The sequence below is a fragment of the Bactrocera tryoni genome, unplaced genomic scaffold, assembly GCF_016617805.1.
Source record: "Bactrocera tryoni isolate S06 unplaced genomic scaffold, CSIRO_BtryS06_freeze2 scaffold_11, whole genome shotgun sequence".
In the NCBI taxonomy this organism is placed as follows: domain Eukaryota; kingdom Metazoa; phylum Arthropoda; class Insecta; order Diptera; family Tephritidae; genus Bactrocera; species Bactrocera tryoni.
Window position 1 is genome coordinate 14,511,133 of NW_024395824.1, and position 23,836 is coordinate 14,534,968.

General features: G+C 41.5%; 2 protein-coding genes and 1 pseudogene across 2 annotated transcripts in view; all 3 read right to left on the reverse strand.

The window, feature by feature from the left end:
- Window positions 1–17,824, reverse strand: part of LOC120779916 (PRA1 family protein 3) — a 31,905-nt gene extending 14,081 nt beyond the window's left edge. Inside the window, exon 1 of the mRNA XM_040112260.1 lies at window positions 17,206–17,824. Coding sequence (XP_039968194.1) covers window positions 17,206–17,659 — 454 coding nt within the window. The 5' untranslated portion in view covers window positions 17,660–17,824. The remainder of the gene's footprint in view (window positions 1–17,205) is intronic.
- LOC120779914 lies at window positions 13,290–14,687 on the reverse strand (the record flags this gene model as incomplete). Its single annotated transcript, XM_040112259.1, has 2 exons — window positions 14,031–14,687; window positions 13,290–13,514 (listed from the first exon to the last, which is right to left on the reverse strand). Coding segments are annotated over exons 1-2 (882 nt in total), but the record flags the coding sequence as incomplete, so codon positions are not given.
- Window positions 17,825–21,775: 3,951 nt separating the features above from the next.
- Window positions 21,776–22,853, reverse strand: LOC120779915 (annotated as a pseudogene).
- Window positions 22,854–23,836: the final 983 nt, after the last annotated feature.

Below are 23,836 nucleotides of genomic sequence, written 5' to 3' on the forward strand. Positions count from 1 at the left end.
ATGCTGAGGACCGACAGGTTACTGAGCGATTGTTCTCAAATTCCCTACACATACGATTAATCAACCATAGTATTTTGTATGCCTGCGAAGTAATTCTTTCGATATGTTTCTTGAAATTTAGTCTTCTGTCAATAGTGATACCCAGGCCTCTGATGTCTTCAACTTCCGTGAGTCTTTGGTCATTCAAGGTGTAGGTACCTGCGTATGCGCACGGGTGAAGGACATCACTGCGCATTTTTTCACATTGAGAACAAGTTTATTTATCTTACACCAGTTATACAGCTACAGGTTGTAAGATGTGAATATCAAGAACGGTGAAAATTCCACGAAAAATTTTTAAATCGTCAGCGTATGTTGATTTATTAATATGAGGAATGCACCGCGACCTTTGGTCTATTGTGCCCTCTTCTAACTTACATAGACTCACCTAGCCCGCATTGATGAAGTTCAATAGACTTCTGAGCGCTAGTGAGGCTATGCGATCCCTATCCGGAAACATTGATCCGAGGGCCTTAGTCCTTCGTCTACAGACCGCTGTGCAGTCAATCAGCAGGTGCTCCGGGGTTTCACGTTCCAAGTCGCAGAACCGGCAGTTAATACAAGAGGATAGGCCCATGTTGTACAGGTGCCTATTCAACTTGCAGTGGCCGGTATACCATGCGACCAGTAGCCTGAGTTTGTTCCTGGGGAGGTTTATTATAACCTTGAACCTGGTCAGATTGTATCCTCCCATTAGCAGCTTGGCATGTCTCATACCACGCGTTTGCCGCCAATGCCCCTCTCTGTCACACCTTCTTTCCCTGCGAAGTACATAGCTCCTTTATGGTATGTTGACCTACCCCAATAAAGGGTTCTGGTCCCACCATCTTGGTGGAGGCTGCGGAGCGGGCTAGCTCATCCGCCAGTTCATTACCGGCTATACCGCTGTGACCAGGCACCCAGATTAGGTGTACCTGGTTACGTTCTGCAAGGCTGTTCAGCCTCTCCCTGCACTCCTGCACAAATAGCGATTTGATTTCGGAAGAAGAGATCGCTTTTACCGCCGCTTGACTATCGCTGAGAATGGCTATTCTCTCATTGCGGTAGTTGCGATGGAGGTTTATTTCTATACACCGACTTATGGCAAAAACTTCTGCCTGGAAAATGCTTGGGAACTCTCCCATGGGTATGGAGAGCTTAGTGCGTGGGCCCGCGATCCCCACACCGAATCTCTCCGACATTTTCGAGCCGTCGGTGTACCACCTTAACGTACTATTCCTCAGCATCAGTTCGAGATTGGAATCATTCCACTCGTCTTTGCTGCCGAGGGTGACCTTAAACTTCTTCTTGAAGTTAACTGTTTTGGTAGTGCTGTCTCTCGGGAGGAGGGCTGATGGTACATCGCCACTTATCTTTTCCATCCTCTGGGACGAGATTACCCTACCTTTGCCCCACCACTCTGCCGTTATTTGCAGAATTGTGTGCTTGGCTACCTGACCGATAACCAAATGAAGCGGAGTAAGCTCCGTCAGAACCTCCAGTGCTGCCGTTGGACAGGTGCGCATTGCGCCCGTCATGCAGACACAGGCTAGCCGCTGCAGCTTCGATAGCTTGGTCTTAACCGAAGTCTGCACGACGCTATTGAGGCCCAGGCCACCGCCCCGTATGTGATTATTGGTCGCACTATCATGGTGTACAACCACCTGAGGATCCTTGGCTTACAGCCCCAGGACTTGCCCGCCAGCCGGTTGCACACCATTAAAGCTTTTGTTGCCTTGACCAGGGTCAGGTTTACATGCTGATTCCACCGCAAAGTAGAATCTAGCATCAAACCTAGGTGTAAGGTTGCTGAGACCGGGTAAGGACCTGCGTCTCGTAAAGGGGACTACGGTCGTCTTGAGGGATTGATGTTTAATTCAACCTCTTTACACAACTTCGCCAGGTTTAGACCTCTTTGTATTAGGTCACAGAGAGTGTCTTCGTATTTGCCTCTTGCTATAATTACAATGTCGTCCGCATACCCTTGGCAGCGGATCCCATTGTTCGTTAGCAGTACTAACAGGTCGTCTACAACTAGAGGGCAGGGAGAGCAGGGGTGATAACACACCTCCCTGTGGGCAGCCTCTTGTTGTGCCAAGACGAATCCTCTTGTCACCTACTGTGGTCTCAGCAACTCTGGTACGCAATACAGATTCAATCCATCTGCGCACCGGTGCTGCCACATTCCTTCTCTCCAGTGCCTTGGCTACACTTTTATGAGACGTGTTGTCAAAGGCACCTTCGATGTCCAAGAACGCGCACAGCATCACCTCTCCATGCTCCAGTGAATTCTCTATTTCAGAGGCTATCTGGTACAGAGCAGTGTTAGTGGATCTACCCGCTCTGTAGGCGTGCTGAGCAGCATGCAGGGGTGCTCTCTTCAGCACTGTCGACCTTATTTCATGGTCCACGATCTTCTCCATGGTTTTTAGTAGGAAAGACGTTAGACTGATTGGCCTGAAGGATTTCGCCAATGAGTAGTCTTTCCTACCACCTTGGTATGAAGATCACCTTCGATGTCCTCCATACTTCAGGGATATACGTCAATGCGGGGCTTTCCCTCAGCAGCCGAATCAGGTGAGGCAGCAAATGCTGCTCCCCCTGTTGTAACAGCGCTGGAAAAATACCATCCACTCCCGGAGACTTGAATCTCTCAAACGAGGCCATTGCCCACCGGATTGAGACCGCCGTAAAAGCCGTTTTGCGATACTCCAATCGTCGCAGGATGCGGCCCGTGTTCGATTACAGGTAGACACTGGTCTTCCCGAACCGTCTCCGGAAGTGCGCCCGCAGAAGCTCCGTCGCTCTGTCCTCTGCGCTGGTCGTGAATGTCCCATCTCCTCTTTTGATTGCTACTACTGCGTCGTTTGTGCCTCTGGCCAGAGCTTTATGCAGCCGGGCCGCCTCTGGCGTTGAGGTAACGTTCTCGCAGAATCTCCTGAAGCTAGCATGCTTTGCAGACCTGATCTCCTTATTGTATAAAGTGAGATAGCTCCTATATTCCTCCCAGACCCCCGTACGTTTCGCTTTGCATGTATTTTTTATATGCATTATTTGTGTGGGAATGTCATACGCACATATTTACAAGTGTACGCATAAGTATGTATGATGCTATTTCAAACTATTGTTGTTTTTTAAGCAATGTTTGTAGTTTTTGGGGGTGACATATTTGCATGTGTACGCATATGTATACAAGTATGTAGGTTTGTGTATGCGTTATTTGTGCCAATGTCATACGCACATATTTATGTATGTACATATGAGCAGCGCGCACATGTTATTATTGATAAGTGAAAATATGATTTGAATTCGCGAAAGCGAACATAAACACATATGGTCATGATATATGTGAATATAAATTTTGAATGATAAAATATACGATTTATTTACATTTATCACTATTATAATATATGTATATAATTTTTTTAATATATTATGAAAGTTTGTTATATATGTACATATGTATGTAATGAAGTGTACACATAAGTATGAATACATCAAATACAAAAAAATTTAAAAAAAATAGGCTTTATTTCCACATTAACTAAGAATATTGCTTTAAAAAAGTAATCTAATTCAAATGAATTCAATTGCACATGTATTCATTAATATGCACAAAAAGAATTCACACGAATACACATGTTTGCATATAAACGTATAAAAATATGTGTAAGCAAAAGAGCGAAAATTCGTCTGTAACAGCTATATATAGTTTTGAGCATAATTTTTATTCCACGCTTAGTTCTGTTCAAGCAAAATGTTAAAATTTCTCCTGCCGAGTTGGCAGTGGTGAAACACCTCCATCTCGACCGAGTTAGCCAAAAATATTTTTACGTTCTTCGCGCCGTGAACCTTCTCTAAGATAGACGTTCTCTGTTTTCGCAGGGGTACTTGGCAGAGATGAGGGAGTTTCACCACAAACAAATTATAAGCGTGTTTCACCAGAGTTTAGCATCAGGGGACACGAAAATAGCAGAATTGAGCATTTTCAGTATTAAATGAGAAAAATAATGATAATTCCAATGTTAAGCAATGTACGCTTATAGATTCGCTTATTTACTATGCGCGAACCACTTTGCATATAAAGATGATCGGTATATATTTCAAATCAAAGCACATGAGTATATATCTTAAAATTTACTTATTTTATGAAGAATTCCATAAAATCTTTACAAATATATAATACAGCAAGATTTATATTACTACCTAGATATGCATTTACATAGGTTTGATACGACATATATTTGTACACATAATGTGAGACTATATTTGCGCATAAATAATTATGTGTGCATGTAAACAAATATGACAGATCATACGCATAGTGTTTGTAATTTGTCTACATGCAACATATACATACATATAAAGCGAGATCTTCTTGACACGGACAACCAATGACGAAGCTCACGTTTTTTGCTTTCATGTCAAAAAGTCATTCTGTCGAAAGACCGACGCGACGTCAAAGCGACACAACACTGTGTTGTTGGCAGAAAATCCGAGCTGTGCCGCTGTAACAGCTTCTCCAACAAACTTGCGTAAATATGAATGTATATATATGAGCGCGCATACGAGGTGTGTTCAAAAAGTATCGCGAATTTTGTGTTTTTTCAAAAATTATTTATTTATTCATGAATATCTATTTTGTCCCCTTCAAAGTAATCCCCATGAGATATTATACACTTGTGCCAACGGTTTTTCCAAACTTCGAAGCACTTCAAAAAATTATTTTTTTTTTATCTTCTTCAGCTCCTTCTTCGATGCCGTCTTTATCTCGCCAAGAGAAGCGTAACGTCGTTCTTTCATGGGCCTCTTCAGTTTAGGGAACAAGAAAAAGTCACAGGGGGCCAGATCTGGGGAATACGGTGGCTGCGGCATCATTAGTGTGTTGTTTTTGGCCAAAAAGTCGCGCACAAGCAACGATGTGTCGTGGTGCAAGAGCCAATTTTTGTTGAATTTTTGCTGATTGACTTCGCCGGGGCCCGAAATATGGTTATCTGTAGTACTAGGTTTCAGCATAAGAAGATTCATCAAGCTACCTGGCTGTCTCCGGATCGAAAAACTGCCAACCAGATCGATCATGTTGTGATAGACGGAAGACACGTCTCCAGTGTTTTAGATGTGCGTGCGCTCCGAGGTCCTAACATCGACTCGGACCACTATCTTGTTGCAGCTAAGATTCGCACCCGCCTCTGTGCAGCAGAAAACGCGCGCCACCAAACACAAGGAAGGTTCGACGTCGAGAAGCTGCAATCACAACAGACAGCCGAACGATTTTCCACTCGGCTTGCACTCCTGCTCTCTGAGAGCACTCGTCAACAACTCGGTATAAGGGAACTGTGGGACGGAATTTCAAACTCCTTACGTACAGCTGCAACCGAAACCATTGGTTTTCGGAAAGTACAAAAGAACAGCTGGTACGACGAGGAGTGCCGTGTCGCAGCGGAGAGAAAACAGGCTGCCTACCTCGCAACGTTACGATCGACCATTACATGTGCGGGATGGGATAGATACCGAGAGTTGAAGAGGGAAGCGAGACGCATTTGTAGACAGAAAAAGAAAGAGGCCGAAATGCGTGAGTACGAAGAGCTTGATAAGCTGGCCGACAGGGGTAATGCTCGAAAATTCTATGAAAAAATGCGCCGGCTTACAAAAGGTTTCACGACCGGAGCATACTCTAGTAGAACCCCCAAAGGTGATCTAGTCACTGATGCCCAGATTATACTTAAATTATGGAGGGAACACTTCTTCAGCCTGCTGAATGGCAGTGAACGCACAACACCAGGATAAGGAGAACCCGATTCCCCAATCGATGACGATGGAGCAGACGTTCCACTACCCGACAATGAAGAAGTTCGAATATCAATTGCCCGCCTGAAGAACAACAAAGCGGCAGGGGCCGACGGATTGCCGGCCGAGCTATTCAAACACGGCGGCGAAGAACTGATAAGGTGCATGCATCAGCTTCTTTGTAAAATATGGTCGGACGAAAGCATGCCCAACGATTGGAATTTAAGTGTGCTATGCCCAATCCATAAAAAAAGAGACCCCACAATCTGCGCCAACTACCGTGAGATTAGCCTCCTCAACATCGCATATAAGGTTCTATCGAGCGTATTGTGTGAAAGATTAAAGCCCAGCGTCAACAAACTGATTGGACCTTATCAGTGTGGCTTTAGACCTGACAAATCAACAACCGACCAGATATTCACCATGCGCCAAATCTTGGAAAAGACCCGTGAAAGGAGAATCGACACACACCACCTCTTCGTCGATTTTAAAGCTGCTTTCGACAGCACGAAAAGGAGCTGCCATTATGCCGCGATGTCTGAATTTGGTATCCCCGCAAAACTAATACGATTATGTAAACTGACGTTGAATAACACCAAAAGCTCCGTCAGGATCGGGAAGGACCTCTCCGAGCCGTTCGATACCAAACGAGGTTTCAGACAAGCCGACTCCCTATCGTGCGACTTCTTCTACCTGCTTCTGGAGAAAATAGTTCGAGCTGCAGAACTAAATAGAGAAGGTACCATCTTCTATAACAGTGTACAGCTTCTGGCGTATGCCGATGATATTGATATCATCGGCCTCAACACCCGCGCCGTTAGTTCTGCTTTCTCCAGACTGGACACGGAAGCAAAAGAAATGGGTCTGGCAGTGAACGAGGGCAAAACGAAATATCTCCTGTCATCAAACAAACAGTCGTCGCGCTCGCGACTTGGTACTTACGTCACTGTTGACAGTCATAACTTTGAAGTTGTAGATAATTTCGTCTATTTAGGAACCAGCATTAAATCCAACGCAGGATTGCTTTTGCCAACAGGTGTTACTTCGGACTGAATAGGCAATTGAGAAGCAAGGTCCTCTCTCGACAAACAAAAACCAAACTGTCTAAGTCACTCATAATCCGGTCCTGCTATATGGTCCAGAGTCTTGGACGATGTCAACAACGGATGAGTCGACGTTGCGAGTTTTCGAGAGAAAAGTTGTGCGAAAGATTTATGGTCCTTTGCGCGTTAGCCACGGCGAATACCGCATTCGATGGAACGATGAGCTGTACGAGATATACGACGACATCGACATAGTTCAGCGAATTAAAAGACAGCGGCTACGCTGGCTAGGTCATGTTGTCCGGATGGACGAAAACACTCCAACCGCCAGGGGAAGCAGAGGAAGAGGAAGACCTCCACTCCGTTGGAAGGACCAAGTGGAGAAGGACCTGGCTTCGCTTGGAATATCCAATTGGCGCCACGTAGCGAAAAGAAGAAACGACTGGCGCGCTGTTGTTAACTCGGCTATAATCGCGTAAGCAGTGTGTACGCCAATTAAGAAGAAGAGGAATGCAGCTCTGAAGAAATCTAGTACTAATTTTTAATAAATTTGTTCAATAAAATGCGGATATGGCAACGCTGGTTTTGCGAAGAAACATGAAATCAACATTTGTTTCTTGAAGGAAATTTAAAGTAATCGTTAAATTCATCCTAAATTAGTTAAAATCATTATTATGAAGTAAAGTTCATTCTGAAATTTTATATAAAACCTACCAATCTTCATCCACATTCCTTAAATCGCAATGAAAATATTTATATACTTATGAAAATGTGTGTCGCCGTTGTGGGGAATGAAAATGGATTGAGGAAAGAGCTGGAATGTGTTGATCTGAGAGCAAAGTAGACATTCCTATTTTAGAAGGGCCTATGTAACGCTTACCAATATTATTTAGAGGTGAAACTGATGAGTCTCGGCAGTTCCTTTGCCGTTTAAAAAATACAACGCATGTTATCATAAAATGTGATTCGGGTCAGGTCAATTACATCACAAAATCCCTGCTGCCACCACTTAATAAACAGCCACAAATTTTACGGACGGAATCAAATCATTTAAGACGTTGAACAAACAACTGTCTTAAAATTAAACAAATCCTGAATTAGAGCGAGAATATGCCCGATGATAGTTGCAAAGGCAGAATCCGCATCGCTACAACGTCAAGGTGGCGACTGTGGTTGCAGGCGCTGACCCCACAGCACCGAGAGATATCGTGTTGCGGAAATTTAATGACTCTCTCGCCAGGATTGCAGGCACCCACCGATATTATGATGTCCTACAGTACCCTTTGATTTACGGGAAGTTATAAAAGAGATATCACCAGAAACAGACAAAGTAATTTCCTAAAAAGAATAGGAAAAACAAATCAATATAAAGAGACCGTTAAACTGATACTGGGCTGCGCATTGGCACTGACCAAAACTTCTTTTCACCTCTACAAACTCTACACGATACAGATAATGCTGAAAAAAAATGATGATGAATGTGAACAAATCGTAAATAACAAAACATACGTCCCACCTAATACGGCACATAAGTGCACAGTGGAACAACTACATAATATTTGCAAAGAAATAAATTGGACCAAATATTCTGCAAAAAAAATATCGATTGAAATAAAGCTCTATTGTGTGGTAAAATCAGACTTTGAAGCGGGCTGTCATTACATGCAAGGTAAATTTGGATACTTCTCTTATGCCAACAAGAAAGGAAAACTATTCTGGTACTCGAAGTTATGGACACTACAGTCTTTAAAAACTAACCCATTGCTTGGATGTAAAGCTTGTTCAGAGAATTAGGCCTTATAACTCCATATTACTTTTAAGTATATGTGGTATATTTTACCATCAAGTCTACATCTCTGAATATTCTCAGAGAAAATCATTCTATTTTAAATTACGTGAAAATAAAATGGGAATACCAAAAGCGGCATAGTAATCAACTAACGCAATGCTATACCTGTCAGATGTTTGGCCACGGATCCGGTCGCAGTGTAGTAAAGTCGTATTGTTCAGCAGAATCGTCCTAGACTTAAGACAGACACTATTATTAATGCTCCTCGTATAAATGACACGAACTTTTTTCCAAACTCACTTAGCCAAACAATCCTAACGGCAAACCCTACTTGGGTAACTTCGCAACAACTAAATTCACCAAACAGCTATAACGAAGTTTTCAGTATTGAAGAGTTTAAGTCATTCACTTTTGAGTTAAATAAAAATCTAGAAATTGTAAATCAAAGTCTGATCAGTTTGAAGTTATAACCTCACTAGCTTCCAAGTTTCTTAAATAATGTTGAACCACTTATTAATTGTCACCTGGAATGCCAGAGGTATTCAAAGTAAAAAAGATGAGATTTTTCATTTCATAATTAGTAGAAACATTAATATTTGTCTACTAACTGGAACGTGGCTAAATGACAAAATTTGTATAAAAAACAAGTAGTATTAAATATACGGAAATGATAGAACTAACAATAATGGGAAGTCATAATTATTAAAAAATCTATCCACCATTCCCTGTTACCTCTCCCAAACACCAAAGCTATAGAATGCATTGGCATTAATGTATAGTACTTTGCCTCACAGGGAATTCTGTTTCAGTCTACTACTGCCATTTTTCTGGAGGCCGATCGAGGCCTTTAAAAATCATTCAAAGCTGCTCACTCGAGTTACAGGAAAGTATCTATTAGCTCTTGGGGCTGCCACCGTGCAAATAATTGGGGTTTCAGTGCGTTATATTCGATAGAACACTCCTACGTGCCTGCTAATAGTTGCAGCAGAGCTTCTAATCTGGATCTGTTTCTAACAAACCAACACTAAGACAATAAACGATTGAGGATCCGATCACCTACCTGTGCAAACTCCTTTTCAAACAATTTTTAGCTCAATGAAAATATTTAGATACGTATTTAATAACGGGAGGATGGAGTCATGTGTAGAAGTTCACGCAAGTGAGGAAAGTTCTCTGATCGCCATTCACTTGGGAATGGCCAGAAACGATTCTTTTACACATGGCTCAAGCAGCTCACTACTTCCGGTCTTTGACCAAGTATCCTCTGGGTAGCCTAAGAACATCCGTTCGAAGGCGAGCTAAAGTGAGAAGGCGAAACATTCCCTACAAGGGTTGTGCGCTGGGTTTGGGACCCGCCACGTAAAAAAACACCCCCAGTGAAGAGCTATAACCAGCCTCGGATGAGAGACCCCCTTTGATGACGACCATGGCAAACGAAATAAGGACTACGAATTGAGGGCATGCACCTGGAATGTCCGGTCCCTTAATTGGGAAGTGCCGCTGCCCAGCTGGTTGATGTCCTCGTAAAAACAAAGGCTGACATCACCGCCGTCCAAGAAATGCGATGGACGGGACAAGGACAGAGACGAGTAGGTCCTTGTGACATTTACTACAGTGACCATATAAAGGAGCGCAAGTTTGGTGTAGGATTCGTGGTGGGAGAGAGACTCCGTCGCCGAGTACTATCATTCACTCCGGTGAATGAACGTCTAGCCACAATCCGCACCAAAGCGAGGTTCTTCAACATATCGCTGGTTTGCGCCCACGCCCCGACGGAAGAGAAAGACGATGTGACAAAGAATGCCTTCTATGAGCGCTGCCTACGCCACGATCTCAAAATCGTGCTTGGCGACTTTAACGCCAGGGTGGGCAAAGAAGGTATCTCTGGCACTTATTCTTCTTTATTGGCGTAGACACCGTTTACGCGATTATAGCCGAGTGAACAACAGCGCGCCACTCGTTTTTTCTTTTCGCTACGTGGCGACAATGCAAATAGTCTGGCAGTATCAAATGGGTCTGGCAGTATCTTTGGTACTACGGTCGGCAAATTCATCCTCCACGAGGAAACATCCCCAAATGGCTTAAGGCTGATCAACTTCGCCGGGGCCCGACATATGGTTATCTGTAGTACTAGATTCCAGCATAAGGAGATTCATCAATCCATCTGGCTGTCACGCCAACAAACGCAAGGAAGGTTCGACGTCGAGAAGCTGCAATCACAACAGATAGCCGAACGATTTTCTACTCGACTTGCACTCCTGCTCTCTGAGAGCACTCGTCAACAACTCGGTATAAGGGAACTGTGGGACGGCATTTCAAACTCCTTACGTACAGCTGCAACCGAAACCATTGGTTCTCGGAAAGTACAAAAGAACAGCTGGTACGACGAGGAGTGCCGTGTCGCAGCGGAGAGAAAACATACTGCCTACTTCGCAACGTTACGATCGACCACAACACGTGCGGGATGGGATAGATACCGAGAGCTGAAGAGGGAAGCGAGACGCATTCGCAGACAAAAAAAAGAAAGCGGCTGAAATGCGTGAGTACGATGAGCTTGATAAGCTGGCCGACAGGGGTAATGCTCGAAAATTCTACGAAAAAATGCGGCGGCTTACAGAAGGTTTCAAAACCGGAGCATACACTTGTAGAACCCCCAAAGGTGATTTAGTCACCGATGCCCAGAGCATACTTAAATTATGGAGGGAACACTTCTCCAGCCTGCTGAATGGCAGTCAAAGTACAACGCCAGGAGAAGGCGAACCCGATTCCCCAATCGACGACGATGGAACCGACGTTCCATTGCCCGACCATGAAGAAGTTCGAATAGCAATTACCCGCCTGAAGAACAACAAAGCAGGGGGCCGATGGAATGCCGGCCGAGCTATTGAAACACGGCGGCGAAGAACTGATAAGGAGCATGCATCAGCTTCTTTGTAAAATATGGTCGGACGAAAGCATGCCCAACGATTGGACTTTAAGTGTGCAATGCCAAATCCATAAAAATGGAGACCCCACAATCTGCACAAATTACCGTGGGATAAGCCTCCTCAACATCGCATATAAGGTTCTATCGAGCGTTTTGTGTGAAAGATTAAAGCCGACCGTAAACAAACTGATTGGACGTTATCAGTGTGACTTTAGACCTGAAAAATCAACAACCGACCAGATGATATTGATATCATCGGCCTCAACACCCGCCCCGTTAGGTCTGCTTTCTCCAGGCTAGACAAGGAAGCACAGAAAATGGGTCTGGCAGTGAACGAGGGCATGACGAAATATCTCCTGTCATCAAACAACAGTTCACAGTCACTGTTGACAGTCATAACTTTGAAGTTGTAGATAGTTTCGTGTATTTGGGAACCAGCGTAAACACCACCAACAATGTCAGCCTGGAAATCCAACGCAGGATAACTCTTGCCAACAGGTTGTTGTTGTTGTTGTTTTAACGGAAATCTAATCGCCGTTGGGATGGTAAATGTCATTTGTGTTGTTGTCGATGTCATCTAACGGTAGGCCCACGAAACGTGCTGTTTCGACGGGGTCGGACCAAAGGGAGGAGGGTGTTAGATGGGTAGGGTTTGTAGGGCATGCAAAGAGGTGGTCAGTGTCATGCGGAGACTCATTGCATGCAGAATATACATTCGGTATGTCAGGGTCTATTCTGGATAAGTAGGAGTTTAACCTGCTACAGTATCCAGAACGGAGTTGCGCAAGGGTCACACGCGTTTCTCGCGGCAGCTGGAGCTCTTTGTCTGCGATGGGTGGTGGTTTGACTCCAAGAACGCCATTCACGGGAAGGGACTCGGTGAAGGTGTTGATGGCTCCGCTGTGAATGGCGGTCAGTACCTGTCGAAAGTTAGTTGTGTTCGAAGTCCGGTCGGCGTACTGTACGACGTCGTCGACGTAATCCAGGAATGACCTTTTGATGCTCCTAGGAGGCGGTTCCGCTCCAAGCAGATGACTGCAGGGGTGATTTCTGCGAAAGCATCCCAGCAGGAACTGCCTGGAGAGGAGTTCATTATGCTCCTTAACTGGAAGCATAAGCGTCTCACTGTGGAGGTGTTCAATGGGAGACATCAAAAGACATCCTGTAGTGGTCCGGAGTGCAGTGTTTTGACAGGTCTGTAGTTTCCTCATCTGCGTACCACTGCATCCAGGCGACCGGCGACCATATGGGGGCTGCGTAATTGAAGATCGGCCGGCCGATTGCCTTGTATGTTACCAACAACGTTTCTTTGTTTTTCCCCATGTGCTGCCAGCTAGCGACTTGAGGATTTTGTTGCGGCTCTGTACTTTGGCGATAATCGCGGTCGTATGAAGAGAGAAGGAGCATAGACTGTCGAATGTTACACCTAATATCTTAGGATTGTTGACAGTCGGAATTTTGACGACGTCTCCTTCGTCCAGTTTGTGAATATGGTCGCTGTGGATTTGGTGTGGGAAAGTGCGAGATTTCGTGCAGTGAGGAAACGAGAAAGGTCGGAGAGGTAGCTGTTTACCTTCGAACACATGCCATCGATTCCATTGCCCGACGCCAATATCGTGCAGTCATCAGCGTACGAGGTTATGGAAACTCCTTCTGGTGGTTGTGGGAGTTTCGAAATGTAGAAGTTAAACAGTAGTGGGGAGAGGACACCACCCTGCGGAACCCCCTGCTTAATTCTTCTCAGTTTAGATGTTTTACCTCGAAATAGTACGGATGACTGGCGACCGCTCAGATAGTTCAAGGTCCACCTCTTTAGCCTTGGAGGGAGCGTAGTTGTTTCGATGTCCTGCAGTAGCGTTGTGTGATTGACCGTGTCAAAAGCTTTTGACAGGTCCAACGCTACGAGGATCGTTCTTTCGCAGGGTGGTTTCTGGTTGAGGCCACGAACTATCTGGGCGTTTATGACGCTAAGTGCTGTGGTGGTGCTATGCACTTTTCGGTATCCATGCTGGTGGCTGGCTAGGCTCGGGTGGTGAGTGAAGGTCGGGAGTAGCAAGACCTCAAGTGTCTTCACTACTGGGGAGAGGAGAGTTATCGGTCGATACGATTCCCCTTTGTTGGCGGGTTTCCCAGGTTTCAGTAGTGGGACCACTCTTCCGACTTTCCACACATCGGGTATTTGAAGAGTGGTCAGCGACAGATTGAGGACCTTGGTGAGATATCCTACTCCCGTCGAGCCTAGATGCTTTAGCATTAGCATGTTAATTCCATCAGGGTTAATGGATTTGGATGATTTTGCTTTGTTGATGACACCCTGAACCTCCTCATCGGTGAAAGTAAGTGGCGCGCCGTCGTTTGGCATTTTGCGCAGCCGTCGGTTAACACATCGTTTAGCTTTATCTACCGAAGGGTGCAGTGTGAACTGCCGGCTAAAATAGCTCCCGCACTTCTTCGGGTCCGAAGAGGCTTGACCATTGAATTGACCTTCAACTCGGTCGTCATGTCTCTTCGGATTAGACAGAGCTTTGACAGTAGCCCAAAGCTTACTCACTCTGTTGGAGAGGTTACAGGACTTCAGGTGCTCTATCCATTTCGTCCGCTTATGTTGGTTTACCATACGCCGAATCTCCAAATTGAGATCCCTTATTCGGGGATCCCCGGGATCGGCATGGCGTAAGGTGTCGCGCTCATTAGCTAAAACGGCTGCTTCAGCTGGGAAATTGGGGCGGATTTCCGCTATTCTTCCAGCCGGGATGAAGCGAGCTGTAGCTGCTGCGATCACCTTGCGGAATTGACGTTCGCCAACGCATACGTCCATAGGAATAGGTAGAGCGTTGAAGGTGCTCTCAGTAAATTCTGTGAAGCCGACCAAATTAGCTTTGTTAAAGTTAAAGTAGGTGCGGTTGTCCACAGAAACAAAATCAGGAGGCTTCTCGATCGAAATAATTATGGGCAGATGATCTGATGCGAGAGTTAGCATAGGTCGCCAGGTTATGCTGTTTATCAGACCACCGCTAGCAATGGTAATATCCGGGGAGCTATTAGAGGTGCCCATAACTCTGGTGGGGGCTTCGTCATTCATTGTGCAGAATGTCGAATCGTCAAACTGTTCCGCCAGCTCCATCCCCCTACGATCGTTTGACAGGCAGGAATGCCAAAGATCGTGGTGCGCGTTAAAGTCGCCTAGTACCAGACGGTTTTCACCTATATTCGGGTGATATCCTATTGGGCAACATGTAACTGGGGGGATGTATATATTAAATATTTCGAGCTCGACATCGCCTGACCGGATAGCTATACCCTGACATTCTAGGGTAGTTTCCCTGGGGTCAATGTCTTCATCGATTAGGCGATACTGCACGGTGTTGTGCAATATGAAGGCTAGGCCACCACCATTATCTCGCTCGCGATCTTTAGGTATAACGTTGAAACCGGCACAGCTCAGAAGATCTGAGCGGCTGTTTAGCTTGGTTTCTTGGACCGCAGCTATCGATACACGTTCCCGATTCATGAGTGCAACTATCTCCTCGATTTTGCTCTGGAGTCTGAAGTCAGAGGGGGAGCTATGTTGCCTGGTTGAGCTCCTGGGGACCGTAGAGGTCCTCTGTTAGCCCCTCGGATAGAGTGGCGGCGCGGCGCGCGAACTATGTGCGGTATTACGCAGGCAACATGGGGCCACGTAACGCGTGGACCACTCCCTATGAGTCTTAAGGCCTTAGGAGGTCTTAAGATGGCTCCATCCATTGCATGTGTTACACCTGACCGAGGTGGAGTTTGGATGGAGCCGTTTTGCGCATACGCAGCAGAAAAATTCCTAAGGGCTCGGGTTGGACTCAATGCCAGTGCGAGTCAGGAGGATACGGAGCAACCCTGCTGCAAGGCATTGCTCCAGTGACGACAAACACAAATTAACACTTACCGATCCAAACGGGGTTAGATCGCCGAAAGAACAGCCCTTGGTCGGACTGCTTTAATTTATCAAACTTCGACTCAATTTTGCTTGACAGTTTGATGAGTAAATTTTCATACTTATCGAGGGCTCGTTGTCTGTGACGTCACTGTCATCCTCATCTAACTCAGAATCTCGCTGGGCATCTGATATCCTTACACTAACCTCGCAAGGACACTTGTCGCATTTCCAAACTGTTTTATTTTTTAAGACTTTATTAGCTGTAGCCCTAAATTCTACTCTGATGAGCTCGGTACAGCGAGCGTGGTGCCAATAGCTGCATTGAGCACATTGAAAGCTGCCAGAACCTTCTCGAATAACCTTAAGACAAGCCCCGCAAGCACATTTGCTGGTTGACTTTTTAGGAGGCATCATCACAGACAACACTCCTTCTTCTTTCTGCAATAATAATGAATGATAAATTTTTCTATTATGTATTTCGGCTGGGATTTAGATTAGCATCCCCGGATTTCGGGGATAAAATGGGTGTCACTGGAAAGGTGGCGTTCTCCAGATCACGAAAATATATACATTTAGTTGCCGCTGACTTATAGTTTTTAAGATATTTGCATTTAAAGTTGAAAAATTGACAGCTTTTACATTGATAATTTGTATATTGTGAGTAACTTTTTCACTTATATTATGCACTTTTCACGTACTAGCACTTCACTCTAACGTTTCTGCATATTAATTTTTTTAATATTTGTTGTAAATAAAGCTTTATTTACAACAAATATTAAAAAAATTAATATGCAGAAACGTTAGAGTGAAGTGCTAGTACGTGAAAAGTGCATAATATAAGTGAAAAAGTTATTCACAATAAGCAAATTATCAATATAAAAGTTGCTAATTTTTCATCTTTAAATGCAAATATCTTAAAAACTATAAGTCAGCGGCAACTAAATGTATATATTTTCGTGATCTGGAGAACGCCACCTTTCCAGTGACACCCATTTTATCCCCGAAATCCGGGGATGCTAATCTAAATTTTACCCTGTATTTCTCCTTTTAACCAATTCTCGTTCAGACCCGAATATTGAGAATATCGATATTTTAATTTATTTTTATTCTTCCAATTATTATTATTTTCCTATTACGTATTTTTCATTTTTACCAATTCTCGTTCAGACTCGAATATTGAGAATATCGATATATTAATTTCTTTCTATTTTTCCAACTTTTACTATTTTTCTATTATGTTTCTCTCATTTTTATCAATTCTTGTTTAGTCTCTAATATCGAGAGTATCGATATTTCGAAACCGATCGCTGCTTGTATCACTAGTATCCAATTGAATTTCGAACAGTGATGCCATTTACATATAGCGTAAATATCGTGCAAAATCATAATTTTTCTTTTTGTTTTTACTACAAAAAAATAGATAACGCGGCGTATATATTCGTAAATTGGAATTAAAAACACGAATTTTAAGACATTTCACGTGAAAATTGGTGCACGTTTTCGGAAAAGCCGCTCTCCTGAACCTTTACCAAATTTTATAATTTCATAGTTTTACTTATTTGGGTATATTAAATATAAATCACATATTATTCATAGTATATCCCTTATATACATCACTTATACCGCAATTAGTTCTTTTTACCCGACCGCCAAAGTAATCGGAATCGTGCAAACTTAATATAACTTGTTCAAAGTTTAAAACTTGTTTGGCCAATAAATAAATTATACTTACACGATATGGGAAGAAGTAGAGTAAAAGTTGACAATAAAATTGAATTCAACCACCGCAATGTAAGATAGCCACACAAAACAACACCGGCAAGGAAATACCATTTCTGCTGCGGGTTTTCTTGGATAATACTTGACCAATTGGCAAAAAGCTTAAATTTTGATTTCGGCTTCTTTGAGAAAAATCCCAACAAAACCACTATTATTAGTGTTTGTACCGTAAGTCCGCAAACAATTTTATGAGGGTTCAGTACAATCATCAAACCATAAATAACCAAAAATTGGAGAAAATAGTTTGTTTGATAATATAGTAAATTTTTTACTACACGATTGCTCCATTTCTCCACATCTTTTATATTTGGGATTTGAAAACGAGCAGACCCTAATATAAAGTCATCCAAACTTCGTAAAGGAGAGAGCTGTATATTCTGTCCAGACAATGTGTCACCGGACGACATTCTCAAAACTTCTAGCACTCCTCTATGATGAAATCAAATTTCAATAATACAATACAGACACTTTCGTAATAAAAAATATTTAATGTCACTTAGGAATAAGATTAATCTCCCAACAAATTCTTGTTAAACGGTTTACGGTCGATTACAGAATCAATAAAATCAAAAGCCAACTATGTACGTACTTTAACCTTACGCGGCATCCCGACAGCATAAATTTTATGGCATACTAAGTATCAAATATATTGCTTTTGCCATTGCTTAATCTGTATGTGGGCATTTGTTATCAAAACGTAATCATTTACGCAAAGTCGTACGCATGGTATAGAGGAGTAGGGAAAGTCCCATTCACCATTGTAAAAGAACCATTCACAGTCCTTAACCTACCCCCCAAGTGTACGTTCACAATAAAAATATCACGGCCACCTCTGGTGTATAAGGGTGGCGAGAGGTCAAAATCTTCTTGATATAAATAAATATGCTATAGGGGTATTCTCTTGCTCTTGCAAGACCCGGTGCACGGTGCAAGAATTGCAGATTTACAACGGCACAACAACAAACACACGCAGAAAAATATTTGCAAGGGCTGTAAAATATGTCAGACCAAAACCTATGTATATTTGCGTGCAATGCCACGCAAAAATATAATTGCAACCCTGTTGTAGTTGCCATTTTACATAAAGACATATAACGTCGTTAAATTGTTGAGGAAGATAAGTTTTAAATGGATTTTATTATTTCTATTTAAATTTTAAAGATTTGTTACAGTTTTTTTCTTAAAAATGTATGCAGAAGGTGCGCCAATTCACAATAGCCATGCTTAATAGTCATTCACAACAAATTGACCGAATTAGCCATTCATATATCACTAGATTCTGCAATGGGTGCTCTCGTGCTCTTGTATATTTCGGTATAGTATTTTTGCAATCTGCAATCTTGCAAGAGCAAGAGAATACCCCTTATATATTTTTAAGCGTTGTAATTAACTTATTCATGGACAACTTGAAAATTATTTTTGATAATGAGTGTACCTAAAGAGATAACTATTGTGGAAAAATTTGGTATTACATATCATAATAATTCGTCTGAACAGTAAAACACAATTTTTTATTGTAAGGTAAATCAAGAGATTATTATAATAGCCATGTTTCCTATATTTTAAGTATAAATTTTTGTAATCACAAACTACATACACGTTTTATATGTCAGAATTTAGCTATATGGCGGCGATCAGGAATCCTACTCGTTCCCAAATGGAGTGTTTGATTATCCTAACAGATTTACCACATTATTTTTTAGTTTTAAGCTAAGTTTTTAAATAAAAAGAATTCTTAAAGAAATTATTTTTTGAATTTGCAATATCGGCACAATTAAGATTTCTTTGGCGCGGCGACTTAGGTACCGTAAACGCTTAGTTTACGAGATATTCGACCTTAAAGTTCAAAAATTCCCAAAATTCGAACATTTCAACAAGATATTTTACCACATTAAACACACTTTACTCACATCTTTCATCTCAAATTAATTAAATTGAACTATAAACTTTTATATAAATCCACATTTTACACTTTTAACAGTCTTTTTACCGAAGAAACTTTTATTTTAAAAATTATATTTTACACTCGTAATGAACATCATGTGTGTGCTAAAAATTACGACAAAATGGAGCGCTGCCATGTGAAAATAAGGAAATTCGCTGAAATGCCTTTTATCCCAAAAATTCCTCTATCCATTCAGGTGGATATGTTCTTTATTTAATTTAATAAACAAATAAGTAATATTATATAGTAATATTATATAATCTAATATATAAAATTCTCGTGTCACGGTGTATGTTATTGAACTCCTCTGAAACCGCTCGACCGATTTTCGAGAATCTTAGCGTGCATATCGACTAGGGTGGAGAATCGGACAACATCTATTTTTCATCCTCCTAAATGTTAAGGGGAATTGGAAAATTACCAAAAAGTAACATACAATTTTTTTTTTCAATTTTTGTTTGTTTTGTTTTTCAATATTTTTATTTGTCAAATATTTGAATCATTCAATTTCGGTCGCATGCTTTTTTTATTCCGGCTATATACATATATATAAGAAAATTGTGTTAGTTACACCATTAATAACTCAAGAACGGCTGAATCGATTTAACTGAAAATTGGTGGGAAGGTAGCTTAGAACCAGGGTAAGGACGTAAGATACATTTTATCTCTTTTTGTCAAAATTTAATTGAACTCATAAATACAAAGATTATATTTCAAATCATCCTCCTTTCCTTGAATATATGCGTACAATTTTAAACAGATTCTTCCTCAAGACTAATACAATTGCTAAGTATTTGGAATAGTAGAAAAGAACTGCAACCAAATACGCAGTGAAATAGATTATAACTGGTGCAGTAATCCAGCCGATTTTTTCGTCTTTCCACGCCTGAAAACCGGTTCACCATGTGGAGTCCACTAGAATGACTGTCGGTTGAACTCCAGTGAGAAATGATGGAGCTATGTTTCTATTGTCACACACCGACGCAAAAATTCGGTTTTATTTCAAACACTTCTCAGAATCAGTTATTCGTTGTTCTGTTGGATTATGAACTTGCGAGGCAACCACTTTGTACAGAGCTTTCTCCTCCTTAGAGCATCATTGTCCTCGGTTCCCCAAAAAGCAATGCTTTATTATTATTACACGAAAACTCAAATTTTGTTTCAATATCAGTGCAAGAAATATATATATGCAAGATATATCCATATATTTTTTTTATTTTAACGCAGAAAGGAGTACTATGCGAAAGTACTTCAGTCACCCCGGGTATTCGCTCGACCAGGGTTATTTTTTTAATGCGCGGCCGAAGGCCGCCAACACCGAAAGGAGTACTACGCGAAAGTACTTCAGTCACCCCGGGTATTCGCTCGACCAGGGTTATTTTTTTAAAGCGCGGCCGAAGGCCGCCAACGCAGAAAGGAGTACTACGCGAAAGTACTACTGTCTCCCCAGGTATTCGCTCGACTAGGGTTATTTTTTATAGCGCGGCCGAAGGCCGCCAACGCAGAAAGGAGTACTATGCGAAAGTACTTCAGCCACCCCGGGTATTCGCTCGACTAGGGTTATTTTTTTAAAACGCGGCCGAAGGCCGCCAACGCGGAAAGGAGTTATATGCGAAAGTACTTCAGTCACCCCGGGTATTCGCTCGACCAGGGTTATTTTTTTAAAGCGCGGACGAAGGCCGCCAACGCAGAAAGGAGACTACGCGAAAGTACTTCAGTCACATAAATCACATATTACACATATACATATGTAGAAAATTTTTTTGTAGGTAATATAGAAAAAAGAATCACGCGAAAAAGCAAACAAGAAAAATTGTTAAAAATCCTACATATTTGCTGTTTAAGATGTGGCAAGCTTGTTTTCCTCATAATTGTAAACAATCTAACCTTTTCAACGATGAGTGTGAGAAGTGATTTTTAAATTAATAAATTTAGGTAAAATATACCAAAATAAAAGTGAAATGTGAACGTATTTCAATGTTTAGAGTGTATATTTAAATATACAGAGTGAAAAACGTGAAAAAACTTAGTAAAACATAGAGAAATACCATGTGTTATTAGGGCAAATTTTTGAACTTTTAATCGTGAATATTTTAAAAAATAAAGTTATTTTTATATTATTTTTGGATATATCTTCTCTGGAGAAGCTCCCCTATCCGCACATACCCCATTTATACGAAAATTCGGTTTTTTTTTACCCCTCCGCCAAAGTAATCGGAATCGTGCCGCAATACCTAAGTATATAGTAGTAAAAAGTAGTTTAAATTAGCTTACGCAACACTATTTTGCCATGCTCAGTAGCAGTACTGGCATAGTATTTAAAAAAAATAAATGATTGCTCGAAATATATTCCGTTTGAAATTATTCAAATCGATAACTTGTTTGGCCCAATTAAAAATAAAACTCAAATTTCTTAATTTTTAATAGCGGTTCAGTATTAGCCAAATTACATTTATGTGTTTTTTAAAGTTTAAATATAAACTTCCACACCATTAATAATCGACCATAATTCACTAAATGTAAAGACGAATTGTAATTCGCGTAGATGCAAATGTTTTTTTTTTCAAATCGCTGGTTGGTCACCAACGCTGCCAACTTTCATTTGATGAGTGTTGTTTATTATTTGCGTAGTTCTTCCCGATGTTCTATCGGTTTTGGTAGAGCTGGTTCTCCCACTCTCCCAATTCGGCATCATAATATTGCGCAGCACGATATGGTCACAATTCCCATGGTACTTGCTCTTCCATGGAGGTCAATTGTACACCAAAATTCTTCAACCACGGTATGTCGGAGGGAACGACATCGGTAATACATTCGCCATCGATACGTTCCATATGTAGCTCACCAAGAGGTTGTCCAGGACAGATAAGCTCAGTGAACTTGGTTTTCAATAAGAAGGTAGGATCACAACGCATGTCTTAACGACGGTATCCCCACCATTTTTCATCTTTGCGCATAACACGATGAAACCAGTCAATTAATTCGCTCAACTGGTAACGCTTTGGTCTGCAAGGTGGGTGTTTAGCATATTAGAAAGTATGTAAATTCAATTTTGCTCAAAACCTACCCAACAGCTTGATAAACCTGACCAGCAGTATCGGGATCCTTAGCGCAATTGACAATAGCTTGTGCAACATCCGAATGTGCTCACCGTAGTATTTGCTCTTCAAAAAGTTGCTTCCACCCTCTAGCACAAAGCTCATTGGTTTGTGACTAGCGTTTTACACCAGCTCCTTTGCTGATTCTGTAAAAAAAATTAAAAAATACTTGGTAAATCTTTTGAAATAAAGTTTAATTTTAGCTTACCTAGCAATGCGACGTGCACCTTCCACGAGCACGTCATTGAGTTTAAAATTTTGTCTCGAATTCACGACCAACTAATTTATAACTACATTTGAGTACTTCACAGCATCGCGTATCGCTTTTTCATCTCTTAAATCATAAAATTGGAACAGCGCCTGACCCATTACGCAGCAATATTAACGAGGCCATGTTTAGTTATTTCGTACTTTTATTGGAATAAAATATCAGCCGATCTGTTGTTTATCGTCCCAAGGGAAATTTGTAAACACTTCTTCCAGATTCAAATAACTAAATAAACCATCGTAAATCATTTAACCATGAAATAAACTCAAACAAATTGTCTTGCAAAAACCTTCGTTAGGATGGCAAAAATGTAAATATGGCTGTGAATGAGCATAATCTGGACCGCACTATTCGACATGGTTGCTTATTTGTTAAAATAATACAATGCAACCATTTTCCGGTTAAAAGTCGGCCATCTTGGTTAAAAGTCGGCTACCGTGGATTCCAATAGAAACTCAACCCCGGACTACACTTGACGTTTCTAAAGTGGCACCTCTCAGCTGTGCCTTTCTTTACATAACATCAGCTGATAGTGACCTTACTCCTCCTCTACCGTGGGCGTAGGGTAGCTAGGTTCGAGCTGATGTAGCGCATGCTTAGAGCTCTTGAAAAATTTATTTTATCACATTGCGAAATTTTGAGCTGTTGAAGTGTTTAAATCTTTTATGTGGAAAATAAAAAAAGAATAAAGATCCTATTTTTTCACAAATGTATTTCTGGGAAAAATAAGAAGTCATATTTTTGGACTACTGTATAATAACTGCGGTATAAATTTTATATACCAATTAAAATAATAACTTTAATATGAGCAATGATATTTTGATGTATGCTTGTAAAAGTTTATTAAATTTAAGACTTCGCTCATTACCATCCCATTTTGCATAATTTTTCTGTAAATTAACAATATTTATTTATTTAATAATGTTAAGCTGTTGAGTCTGACACGGAAGCGGATGTCCTCAGTGGAGAGCATCAGGGATAAAGAGATGTCCAACTCCTCTCTCACTGGAAATGAGAGAACAATTGCTAAACGTCAAAACCTCCAGAACTTTGACAGTTAATCGAGTTCAGGAGGTTTTGACGTTTAGCAATTGGATATATTTAAATGTATACACGATACATTTAGGAGCACTCACCACTGCGTTAAATTAAAAATATTATGAAAAATCCGGTTTATTATTTTGTACATCTGGATTTTTAACAATTGTATTTAAATTTAAATTTTTTAATTTTATTATACAATATTATTAAATATAATATCGACGGGCAAGGC